The 13,690-nt window shown below is 44.7% G+C and overlaps 1 protein-coding gene across 1 annotated transcript in view; it reads right to left on the reverse strand.

Moving 5' to 3' along the window:
- Nucleotides 1-13,690, reverse strand: part of LOC306964223 (BMP/retinoic acid-inducible neural-specific protein 3-like) — a 265,623-nt gene that overhangs the window by 3,129 nt on the left and 248,804 nt on the right. The window contains exon 8 of the mRNA XM_079558193.1: nt 9,894-10,236. Within this exon, the coding sequence (XP_079414319.1) occupies nt 9,894-10,236 (343 nt within the window). The remainder of the gene's footprint in view (nt 1-9,893; nt 10,237-13,690) is intronic.

Consider the following 13,690-nt stretch of genomic DNA (forward strand, 5'->3'; position numbering starts at 1 on the left):
TAATCCCGGTTTTGTATTTGGGTTGGTTATCACTGTTATTATAATGCTTCTTTTGAATGTAGTTCTTATTTATGCCATTTTACACTTTGGAGAATTAATTATTTTAGACAGAAAGTAGCTATTCAACAGTACCCAGACCTAAAGGTGAGTTCATGGCCCTTGAGAAATAAAAACCTGTAGAAAAACCATGACAGCTGGAGACAGGAAAAGCAAGAGGCACAACGTCCACTATTGTAGAGCTACAGTGTGACCTCTCGCTTTCCTGCCTCCAGCTTTTAACTGCTCAAGTATAGAAATATCAATTTTAAAGTTTTGCTGTAGATTACTGACATAAAAATGAGGAGGGGAAAATGTATTGCACGATTTCTGTAATTTTATGCACGAAAATGGCCAAAATCGCCTCCATTTTCAGCAACATGGATTCAAGAAATAATGGATTGAGCCAGGTTTAAATCTTTGTGGACATACTAGTTTCAAATTGTAGATATCTTGTTTAGTTTTTGTTGACTGGTTTGAGTTACACTGGGAAAATCCTCTGCAGCTTCTCTCCTACTCCTGGGTGTCCACACCTTTAATTTTAGACTTTCCAGCACTTTATTGAAGGACGATATCGAGAATCCGCAGACTGTCGAGGCTTCCTGAACCTGCTGTACTTCTTCAGCCCTTCCCTTTCACACGGCATTTTCATTTAAGGTCAGCCCACACTACACGGCTTTATGCCCGACTTTTTGAGTCCTCTCGAGTCGTGGCTGTCAGAGTCATGTGGTGTAGTGTGGGGGGGGGTCAGGACTGGACTCATGTTCGAATCGTGTAGTGTGGGCAGCACAAAGACGCAACTAGACTCCAGTCTCAGGAAATCAAATATGTTTGATTTTTAACACATTGAGGCTGCGCTGTTTTGGGGATTTAGCTGCTGAGTGCCAACAATTCAGACCATTTTTCAGGATATTTGTAGCACCACAGCGTATTCTATGTTATAGCTATGGACACATGCTGCGGCTCGCTTGAAAGGTGAGACTCTAAGCTCTCCGTAGGTGAAAACAGTTTAATTCTACACACCTCGGTTCCTGAGAAATCTAAGCTAAACAGAGGCTAGTTTTGAACAAAATCACTGATTCTAGAAATGGAGATAACGGGGGCTTTCTGATTAAGGGATTTAAATCCATGCAGTTCTTATATTTGAAGAGTTACGTGGCGCTAGGCTAGTGCAAGGCTAGCGCATTCCTATGGTATCAGCTAGCCTGCATTAAAAACAGTCTGACCCGCTCCACAGAGCACCTGAGGCAAATCACTTATAACACCAGACTAACCATATAAATGTCTGTGTCGATAGAGTAATTTTTGGACCTTGCATCACATGAATGATCGCATTTTGAGGGACTATTTTCTAGCAGATCACTCCGCCGCCGCACAGCTTATACAACCACGAAGCTGATGCTGCTCAAATATAAGTTATTTTAAATGCAAAATGGTTAAAATGTATTTATCTCCATTTGACAGAACTATAGCCCAGTTGAAGCTTCGTAGTAGCAGTAGCCTCGCACTGCGGTGTTGTGACATTGTTGACACCGTTGACCAATCGGGACACGCTCACAACACAGGCCCATCTTTGCAGAATCGTGTAGTGAGTTCGCTCTTACGATTCTCAGTCGTTGTGTGTGGACCCCCATATAAAATCGTTCAAGACTAGAAGAATGGTGTAGTGTGTGCCGGCCTTTAGCTGGGATCCGTTTTGGATCAGTGTAAACCGTTCTGGTCCACTCAGTAACACGTCCCGGTCTATTGTACGTTATCCCCCAGACACCGGCCACGGCGAACACCTCCGCGCGACACTACGGAGCCTCCCCCCTCCCGCTCGCTCGCTCCGCCGCATGTTCAGCTCCACACTGGGGACTGAATAATCGGCTCCATCTGTGGCCACCTGGAGCTGCGACGACCATCTCAGGAGAGCCGAGACAAATCTGCTCAACTTATGTAATCAGGGCAATTACGCTTTCAGCGGATTCTTAGAGAGATGTAGCCAACGGAACATTATACTTTTAATGCTGCAAATGCACAATCTGAGCATCTTTAATTTCTGAGGATTAGATCCACCGCAGTGAAGAGAGGGATGATGGGACATGTGGATGTTTCAAAGGGAATTGGACAAAACGGGCTAAATTAATTGTGGAAACTGAGTTAACATTCAACATTTGGACCATATATTTTTGCAATGACAATAAAATTATCACTATTTCCAAAGAGGTTTAGATATAATGCCTGCCAGAGTCAAATCCAAATCTTTTTAATCTCTTAACTTCCACCTGAATCGAGAGATCTTTTTCCTCACGTCATCAGATTTTTTTTCCATTATTTTTTTGTTGGGTATTCAACTCATTTTTGTAACTTTTTTGTCCTTTTTTTGGGTCATTTTTGGGTCAATTTTTTGTCGATTTTTTATCCCATTTTTGTCGTTTTTTTGTCGTTTTTTGGTCCATTTTTTGTAATTTTCTTATCGAATTTTTATCACATTTTTGTCTTTTTTTTTGGTCATTTTTTTGGGTCACATTTTTGTCATTTTTCCGTCACATTTTTGTCAATTTCTTGTGACATTTTTGTGACATTTTCATCACTGTTTTCGTCTCAGTTTTGTCGCTATTTTCACACCTTTTTTCCAGAAGCTTTTGGATTGGGGTAAAGCCAAACTGGAAAAAATGTGCTCGGTTCAGGTGGGAGTTAAGGGGTTAATGCCATTTAAAGCCTCTTTCATTTGAACTTTCCATAGCGTTTAATAACAGAACAAGCTAGTCTCCCATAAGAATGCATTGCACTTTAGACACTTAAAAAACAACTTTAAAGCCTGGTGCTAATGTTCCTAAACTTTCGACAGTTAGATATTCCTCCTGTGATAACGCCGGGTTAGGCACAGTTACAAGGACCAGACATTTTAGAAATCTCGTAATAATGAGGGCCGGACTTTGATTGACTGACCGTTAGCATTACAGCTAATGGCGCGGCTACGACCGAACTACACATCACGCGAGGGCCGAGTCTACAGTGAAGATCCCGCCCTTATGCCCTTTTCAGGAACACGCTAGGTCATAGCTGTAATAGCTTGTAAATCCGCCATGATTTCACCCTCGAACATGGTCATTGTGGTAAACGGGAGGAGTGAGGAGGAGCTGTCTATTATTTTTTACGGTCTATAGCAGGGGTAGGCAGGTTTGCTTGGTGGAGGCCGGTTTTCTTTATTGTAAAAGGACCAAGGGCCGAACCTGACAATTTTAGCCAAAAGTAAAGCACCATTTTCTACAATTGCCAGTGCTGTGCATCATTTATGACCTAATTTGGTGTTTCCTGTTTGGAAAGATTTAAGTAATTGACAGAGTTTCTCACATTTTTACAGTACTTAACCCCCTGCCTTAAACAAGCACATCTTCTCCAGTTCAGCTTTACCTAAATCCAAAAGCTTCTCAACTGGAGCCTACAGCCTATAGATGTAACGCCTCATTTAACCTCTTAACTCCCACCTGAACGGATCCCAATTTCTCCAGTTTGGCTTTACCCTAATTAAAAAGCTTCTTGGGAACAAAAGCACCAAAACAGCCACAAAAAAATGAGAAGAAAACTCAACAAAAATGAAAAAAGAAAGGAAAAAAACATACAAAAGGTGACACAACACAGCAACAACGCGGGGAAAAAGATCAGTTTTGTGGGTCTTAGCTTTCAAATGAGGTGTTACACAGGCCTATATAATAGCCAAAGAGGACAGAATGCATTTGGTTTAGGCGGGTGGTAAGAGGTTAAGATTAAACTCTAAAACGATTAAAGTACTTTTGATTTGTATAATAACATTTCTCAAATTCATCTTGAAGGCCATGCTGGAGGGCCGGATTTGGCCCCCGGGCCTGACGTTGCCTTCCCCTGGTCTATAGTATTGCTCCCTGAAAGTTGAAACATGTTAATAATCACATTGCTGTGAGGGATGGGGATGTTAGAAATGTGTTAAGTTTGCAGACAAACAAGATCAAGCATGGAGACGTTAAATAAAGGACTAATGCAGTAAGTCAGGGGTGTCAGACTCATTTTGGGTCGCGGGCCGCATATAATACTTTGTTTTTCTCCAATAAATGAACAATAATGAGATGTGATTTGGTCAAAGGCCCAACTCGACGGTAGCTTCATTAAAAACAACGGCTTACACTTGTATTGCACTTTACAAGCCTGTGTCACAAGTTCCTCAAAGTACTACATAGAAGGAATGGAGCGATAACTCAGGAGGAGGCTATAAATTACAAAATGCTTGGATGAGGCGAGACACTGCAGGTGAAAAGGATCTTTACTTTGAGAGTCAGAGAGAGAAATTTGACATTTATATGATGAAAAAACATGGAAGAACTGGAAAAAATACTATTTTTAGGGGCATAAAGTCCAATAAATCAGACTCGTTGGCTTGGCAGAGGGACACGTTTCTTCATTGTAAACAGACCAAGGGCTGAACGTGCCAATTCTATCCCAAAGTAAAGCACCACTTTCAACAAGTGCCAGTGTTGTACATGATATATGACCTCATTTGGTGTTGTGTTTGGACATTTTGCAGTGTTTCTCACGTTATTACAGTACTTTAACTTAACTATTTCTCTAAATCATCTTGAGGGCCAGAGGTTTACCACCACTGAGAACAGAGTGAATGTAAAACAATCCCATGTAAAGCGCTTTGTGACCAAGTCTGTGAAACACCCTCGTCGTTAGACATTGGAAAATACAGTATATCCTTCAGACTGGAAAGGTTGTGAAGAGGTACTTTAAGTGTCTGAGTCTGGAGAAGAGGGTAAACAGCAGTTTATTGTAAAGCTTATAGGCAAATTGAAATTGTGCAGCCTTTCCAATGTAGTTCCTATGATTTTATTTATTCCGAGGCCTTTTCCCGTGCCTCTGAAAATACCAAATCTGCGTGTTAAACTTGAAATGGTGCATCCCACAGTTCCGAAGGGGGAACTGTGGTCACAAAGCGCTCTGCTGTACATAAAGGCAGTTCGTCAACTTTAGCGCCATAAGGCTGACGTTATTATAGCTACTATTGTGTATGGGCACTTCTCCGTCGCTCACTCAGCTGCGGAAACGCTGGATCTATGGCCCTCTTCAGGCGAGTGCAGCTGCACAATGGAGAGCCGGAGGTCAAACCACTGCACTTAACGCTTTTCCTGTCCGTTTAACACTTTTATATCCTTCACTCTTTGACGTATTATCCCTTCGGAGCCTTTGCTGTAGATTACTGACGTGAGTAACAGAGAAAAGGCTGTTCCGTCAGTTTGTGGATGTCATTTACACGTACAAACACGGTAGAGTGGACTGAAGTGAGCAAGCGCAGTTGATATATACGTTTCTAAAGAGCAGCAAAGTTACTTTATACATTAAAAAACACAATAAAACTCCAGGAAATAAAAGTAAAAGAGTAACACTAAGTTTTGTAAAGGCTTGGTGTTCGTGTTTGGCTGACCCTTTCACAATAAGAGTCTTACTAAAGCGATGACATACAGTGAGCTTTATTGTGTAAAAGGCAAACCGGAAGCAGTTCGTTAACATAAGTTACCACTTGACCAAGTGATTCACCAAAGTTGGACAAGTCTTGTATTTTCAAAGACATGGATAAACAGCACATTTGTGAAGCGGGTCCAGGATATAGATTACACAAATGAGACGATGCAGCGCCTGACAGAACTGAAAGGATGACGGACAGACTCGCTTCTTCGCACATGTGCCAGGTAAATAAATAAAGACACCCTGTGATCTACACAGAGCAGCGGTGTTAGGGAGCAAAGACACACATAAATAATGCTGAAATAAAGCTCTCGATTGAGGAGTCTGGTGGTAAACAATTAAAGGGACCAGGCTGGTTTTCACAAGAATTTTTTTTCGAAATCTCGTACTAATGAGGGCCGGACTGTTAGCATTGGAGCTGCGGTGCGGCTATGACCTACACGTCAAGCAAGGGCGGAGTCTACAGTGAAGATCCCGCCCTTTTCAGGAACATGTTTCGTCAGAGTCTGTAAATCCGCCATGATTTCCCCCCCGAACGTAGTTTTGTTTTGTCAAACGGGGCGGAGGCATTTGCATATCACATTTGTGGCACTAATAATACACACAGTTTCTAATAGTAAATCAGGAGCAACACGCCCCTCGCTAATTTTAAGTCCTACTCGCAATTTAGCTCCAGGCTTAATAAACTACCCCTTAGATCAGGGGTAGGCAACGTAAGGCCCGGGGGCCAAATCCGGCTCTCCAGCACTGAACCTCTGTTCCCCAATATGATTTTGAGAAATATCATTATGCAAATGAGGGTTCAAATACCTTTTAAAGCACACTAAAAATGTGAGAAATTGTGTCTTTTTATAGTGTATTCTTTAAATGTCCCACTCGGTCATGTATAATGTAAAACAGTGATTCTCAACTAGTGGGTCGCGAGCCTATAGGGAACTTTTTTTTTCAATACTGGAGTCTGTTAAAATTATTATTATTTTTTTTTCAGTCTTAAAAGCAAATCTACTGCTTGTTCAATAAAAAACATGTGGTAAATACAATATTTTATAACATATATGATATATTACAGTTTTAATTGGGTCGCAGCTTGTCATTAAAGGGGGGGTATTATGCAAAATCGATCGATCGTTATTATGTCATTCCCTCATTAAAAACATGCCTGAAGTGTTGCCTTGGCACAGTCACGTATTTTTGAGTAGTCTGTAAAAACTCTGATGGCGGCCATTTTAGGAATAGGTTTGCCTGAGTCCTCCTAGGAACGCCCCCACCTCCTGGAGACGCCTCCGAGCTTTCGTCACCAGCCGAGTAACCAACCACTGCTCCTCAGCAGAACCCCCTCCCCACTGATGCCACAGACAGCGTGTGGAGGGGGCGTGTCGGAAAGGCTCAGAGGTTCTTAAAGAGACAGAGGCCTATTTCAAGACATTTGCTACAGCCATTTTGAGAGAGACATTTTATACAAGGCAGTTATTCTAATTTACTGCATTTACAGACCAACAGAAGGTTTGGTCATCATTGTAGTGTGATATAGACTGGTGCTATGTGATTGAAAAAAGCAGAATACCCCCCCTTTAAGGTAATGGCGGGTCTCGGAGCACTTTAGAACCACTGATGTAAGACATTGGCATTTGTAGAAAATGGTTCTTAACTTTAGGCTGCAATGGTGAGGTTCAGCCTTTGGTGTTTTGGCAATGATGAAAATCGTCCCTCCGTGACACAAACTTGCCTACCCCTGCTCTATATGTATAGAAATTGCATAAAATGGTGAGAGACTACATTACATTGGGTTTATAAAACATTGTCCTGTTGTGTCTCGCTTCACATTAAAGCCCCTGCTGTATCTTATGTGTTCATAATACGACTCCACGGAGACACAGGGATATTTTTCAGCTTGTAGACGACATTACACCTTTGCTATTTGCATTTCTTCTAAATCCACAATCCTCTTGTATAAAACAGTGCAGCCGTTGCGTTAACTATTCTCTTTAAGCGTGTTCTTTGTGATCAGACTTGACGTGCTTTGGTTGTTCATCCCGGAAACTTGTCAAAGAATCATGAGCTGCCCGGGGCCAGAACACACCTCCAGCTCGCTCCGACAGCCTTCACGGCAGACGAGCTGTTTGTAGCCGTCAGCCAAAAGACAGCGAGGATCCTCCCCGGAGCTCGCCGCATCCTCCGAAGGACCCTGCCTCGAACCGCGGCTGCACGTCTCCTCCTTTTTCCGACACTCGGCTTTAAAGTGAGAGTGCACGGAGCCTGCGGTCAGCCCCCCAGCACGTGGGGATCTCCATTCGTAACACGTCACCATCTGATTGCAGAACAACTCTCTCTGAGCGCGGGAGGTTTATGCCCATCAACACAGTAAACAGGTTTTGTATGAACTGCAGCATGAAGTATTTTTCTGAAAATGCTAAAATACTGACAAAACCGCATGACTCCTCTGTATAAAACATGAGCAGCCCGCCATTGTTTTATTCCTCCTTCCTTCAACTCCCGACAGCACGAGGAGAAAAACACTGACTCACAGAAAATGCCCTTTCCTGTGGAGGATTTGTAAAGGATGTGGACGGAATGGAAGATTTGTTGAAATTGAGTTTGACGGGAATCTGGGTGTTTGTGACATGGCCTCTTAAAGGGATATTTCAGGATTTTTGACATAGGGCCTCATTTCCTAGTTATCCAGAGTGTTGCTGATTTCTGGAGATATTATTTTTTTTGTAATTCATGCAGTTCTTATATTTGAAGAGTTTCGTGGCGCTAGGCTAGTGCAAGGCTAGCGCATTTCTATCAGCTAGCCTGTATTAAAAACAGTGTGACCCGCTCCACAGAGCACCTGAGGCAAATCACTTATAACACCAGACTAACCATATAAATGTCTGTGTCGATTTTTGGAATATAACTGACCTTGCATCACATGAATGATCGCATTTTGAGGAACTATTTTCTAGCAGATCACTCTGCCGCTGCTCAGCTTATACATCTATGAAGCTGATGCTGCTCAAACATAAGGTATTTTAAATGCAAAATGGTTAAAATTACTCTATGGACACAGACATTTATATGGTTAGTCTGGTGTTATAAGTGATTTGCCTCAGATGCACTGTGGCGTGGGTCAGACTGTTTTTAATGTAGGCTAGCTGATACCATAGAAATGCGCTAGCCTAGCACTAGCCTAGCATCACAAACTCCTTGAATTACAAAAATAAATATCTCCAGAAATCAGCAACACTCTGGATAACTAGGAAATGAGGCCCTATGTCAAAAATCCTGAAATATCCCTTTAAAGGAACAGGCCACGGTTTTTCCATACTGAGATATGTTCTTACCTGAGCTTAGACGAGTTGATGTGTACCTGTCTGGTCTTTGTGTGTGCGCTCAGTCATGCACAACGACCAAAGATGTTGTTAGCATTTGGCCTCTCCCAGTATATTCCTATAGCTCCAAACGGGGGTGAAGTTAGAAGCGACCAAGCTCTTCCATGGGCACAAAGGTACGGATCAACTCGTCTAAGCTCAGGTAAGAACATATCTCAGTATGGAAAAACGGTGACCTGTTCCTTTAAGGGCCTGTTTCACCGGCCAGGGGACGAGTTGGAGACTTGAGTTGCCGCTGGTCTCCATGTGGTCTCCGAGAGGTCTACGTGGTCTCAAGCAGTTGTGTCGCGAACACTACTTGTTGTCCTCAACCTGTGAGATGTTTCTGTGATGTCCCTGCAGTGTCCCTCTAAGAGACTCCATACAACTCTTTGAGATCTCCTTTGTATCCGACAGGTTTCAGAGACTTGCAGGGACATCACAGAAACGTCTAACAGGTTCAGGACAACAAAAGGAAACCGCGTAGACCTCTCAGAGATAATGCAGAGACTTGAAATCAAACCTGCTTGTTTTCACCGAGACTACCTGGAGACTCGCCTGATCTCTAGGGGACGTACTGGAGACATCTCCGTGACCAGCGGCGACTCTAGTCTAGAAGTTCCTCCATAATAAACAGATTATTAGATGAAGTTTAGTGTCCGTTAGACGTGAACCCGACCCACAAATGGAAGAAAAATGTGAATATGTTTGAACTTTTGGATCAGAAGCCACTTTTATGAGTACATTTTTATTAACTATTTCATTAATGACTTCTAACCAGGCTTTGACTTTATCTAAATGAGATCGATGGTTGACAACAGCTGGAAACATCTGGATTGTTCATAATTTGTTTGAGGCTAAATCCTAAAGGACATAGGAAAAAAAAACTGACCAAAATACAGAATTCTTTGGTCAGCCGCCCAGAGTCGCCACTCGACAACCGTTTCCTCTCATTCATGCACCCGCTCAAAAAGACAGGCTAAGACGGGGGGAGTGACTTGCACAAGGGCACAACATTACCTCCAGCCTGCGGTCGGCCCTCTGCAGCAGATACCCCAGCTCCAGGTCCTGCAGGTCGGTCTCGAAGCCCAGGTAGTTCTCCGTGGAGTCCACCACCATGGGCCTGCAGCCGCCCGGCGTCAGCACGAAGCCCGGGTTGCACGTGCCGCAGCGGGTGTGGTTGTCCGGGGCACACGAGGCGCAGGCCGGGCCCTCTCCCACGGTGCAGGGCGCGGGCAGCTGGCAGGGCACGTGGTCCGACTTACAGCTGCAGCTCCGCAGCTCCTCGGAGAACGTCCCCAGCTGGTTGTTCTCCGAGCAGTAGAGCAGCGACTGGAGGTGGCTCAACCAGTACGACTGAGGCCTGAGGAGAGACGAGGAGGACAGGGTTAGATGGAGATCTTTACGACTGAGGCCTGAGGGGAGACGAGGAGGACAGGGTCAGAGGGAGATCTTTACGACTGAGGCCTGGGGAGAGACGAGGAGGACAGGGTTAGAGGGAGATCTTTACGACTGAGGCCTGGGGAGAGACGAGGAGGACAGGGTCAGAGGGAGATCTTTATGACTGAGGCCTGGGGAGAGACGACGAGGACAGGGTTAGAGGGAGATCTTTACGACTGAGGCCTGGGGAGAGACGAGGAGGACAGGGTCAGACGGAGATCTTTATGACTGAGGCCTGAGGAGAGACGAGGAGGACAGGGTCAGACGGAGATCTTTACGACTGAGGCCTGAGGAGAGACGAGGAGGACAGGGTCAGAGGGAGATCTTTACGACTGAGGCCTGAGGAGAGACGAGGAGGACAGGGTCAGAGGGAGATCTTTACGACTGAGGCCTGAGGAGAGACGAGGAGGACAGGGTTAGAGGGAGATCTTTACGACTGAGGCCTGAGGAGAGACGAGGAGGACAGGGTCAGAGGGAGATCTTTACGACTGAGGCCTGAGGAGGAGGACAGGGTCAGAGGGAGATCTTTCTGACTGAGGCCTGGGGAGAGACGAGGAGGACAGGGTCAGAGGTAGATCTTTACGACTGAGGCCTGAGGAGAGACGAGGAGGACAGGGTTAGAGGGAGATCTTTACGACTGAGGCCTAGGGAAAGACGAGGAGGACAGGGTCAGAGGGAGATCTTTATGACTGAGGCCTAGGGAAAGACGAGGAGGACAGGGTCAGAGGAAGATCTTTACGACTGAGGCCTGGGGAGAGACGAGGAGGACAGGATTAGAGGGAGATCTTTACAACTGAGGCCTGGGGAGAGACGAGGAGGACAGGGTCAGAGGAAGATCTTTACGACTGAGGCCTGGGGAGAGACGAGGAGGACAGGGTCAGAGGGAGATCTTTACGACTGAGGCCTGGGGAGAGACGAGGAGGACAGGGTCAGAGGAAGATCTTTACGACTGAGGCCTGGGGAGAGACGAGGAGGACAGGGTCAGAGGGAGATCTTTACGACTGAGGCCTGGGGAGAGACGAGGAGGACAGGGTCAGAAGGAGATCTTTACGACTGAGGCCTGAGGAGAGACGAGGGGGACAGGGTCAGAGGAAGATCTTTACGACTGAGGCCTGGGGAGAGACGAGGAGGACAGGGTCAGAGGGAGATCTTTACGACTGAGGCCTGGGGAGAGACGAGGAGGACAGGGTTAGAGGGAGATCTTTACGACTGAGGAGAGAGGAGGAGGACAGGGTTAGTAAATTTATCGGCTGAAATCATGCAGCTAAACGGCCGATATCTCCGGAAGTGATAAAGAACTCCTGTTTTTGCATTGGAAAGAGCTCAGTCAGAGCTTTAAAACGAGGAACTTCCTGAGCCTCAGAGAAGTGGAGACACATTATGGTGAAAATTGGTTGCTTATATAAAAAAAAGGATGTCGACTGAGGCGTGGTTTATTACACGCAGCACTGAGCGCTGCTCTCTATAACAGCCTTCACACTCTTCTCCTCGTATATATCACGCTGCCTCCTGTCATTCCTTTAGCAGTACGGGCTTTTATAAGCTCTATCAGGTCAAATTAAAACTGTATTTATCCCCTCATGGACTGGGAGGCATCAAGATCTTACATTAAACCCGTCCTAGGAGGAAAAAGGTTTTAGTCTGCGTTTAGAAACACAAGATCAGGCCAAGAGACTTACTGTTTTAGTTTTCTTCCAAACGAAGTACCTGAAGTACCTACTAAACATGAAAGTCCTGAATAAATCAGCCCTATGCCCCTAATAAAGCGCCCCCTGCTGTCACAGGCAACACTGACACATTTTACAATTTAGAAACATCACACACAGCATTATAGACGACATAAAATACATCTACCAAAAACAGCGGCATCGGCCAGTCATTTTATTTGAAGAGTTTTTAGCGGTGCTAGGCTAGTGCTAGGCTAGTGCATGTCTATGGTAACTATTAGCCTGCATTAAAAACAGTCTGACCCAAGCACAGTGCCCCATATAAAAAGTCTGTGTCGACTGAATAATGTTTGAAATATTGCCCTTTTGCCTTTAAAATGACTTATATTTGAGCAGCATCAGCTTCGTGGTTGTAGCTACGAAGCGGCGGAGTGATCTGCTAGAAAATAGTCCCTCAAAATGCGGTAATTCATGTGATGCAAGGTCGACACAGACATTTATATGGGTAGTCTGTTGTTGTAAGTGATTTGCCTCAGGTGCACTGTGCTTGGGTCAGACTGTTTTTAATGCAGGCTACTAGTTACCATAGACATGCACTAGGAAAAAAAGGCCCTATGTCAAAAATCCTGAAATATCCCTTTAACAGTTGGACTTTTACTCTGACATTCAAACTAAGACATTAAAGGGAAAGCGGTTGTTGAGGTCTGTAAAAGCACAAAGCTCTTTTTCTTCTATGTGACTGTCTATTAAGCGAAATAATTGATAATTGGTCGTGTGCTCATAACTCCCTGAAGCTAATTATTCTCTTCAAATGGCTCAGGAAATCAGTCTGAGCGACACAAGCGCAAACGTATTTATTAAACAACTCTTTTCACACCGAGGGAACTGCGACTTTGGAAACCGAGTGTCTTGCAAACAATCGTGCATTTCTAAATCACAATTAGCCTCGAGAGTGATGCCCTTTGTAAACCAATGGGGAGTTGAAAGCGCGGTCTAATAGCGCTGATAATTCCAGTGACGGCTGCGCGGGAGCCCGGAGGAATAAGAAAAACCAAGGAGTCTAAATGAGAAAACATGGTTAAAGAAATGGTTTAAGGCTTTTTACATTTGCGGAGTTTTCTTAATGAAGTGAGACAGACAATTATCTCCCAACACCGAGCGGTAGATGCTTCACACTCCTCGCTGCGGAGTGTACGGACGTGTACGGAAGCCTGCGGGGGACATACTTCAGTTCATTACGGCGAAGGCTTTAATGTACGGTTTGATGGTGATTATGGTATGAGTCAGGAATTGCTCGGAGACGAAATATAATGCGGACACTTAAGGATTTTAAGCATCATTACGAACCACCACTGCAGCGAATGAGAGGATGATTAGCAGTTTCTGTGGAGAGACGGAGTTTTGCGTTACTGCTTTGGTAATTTGCTGCATTCCTGCTGGTGTGGCGCAGTGGGTGAAGTGTTCGCCCACGAAACAAGGGGCTGGTGACCATAGACCAGGGGTAGGCACGATTGCAGGGTCACTGGCTAAGTTTCTTCCTAGTCCTCATTGCGACAACAATTATAAACGCCATGCAGGGTTTCTGGGAGCCTGTTAATGGTCCAATATCCTGCAAAATCGAGCTTTTAGCCATGTTGTTATGCCCTTTCTTTATCGAAAACACCCCCAGAGTGATTTTTGGCTTAATTCACACAGTTCTCAGCAATCCTT

Source organism: Gobius niger, assembly GCF_951799975.1.
Source record: "Gobius niger genome assembly, chromosome: 6".
Classification (NCBI taxonomy): domain Eukaryota; kingdom Metazoa; phylum Chordata; class Actinopteri; order Gobiiformes; family Gobiidae; genus Gobius; species Gobius niger.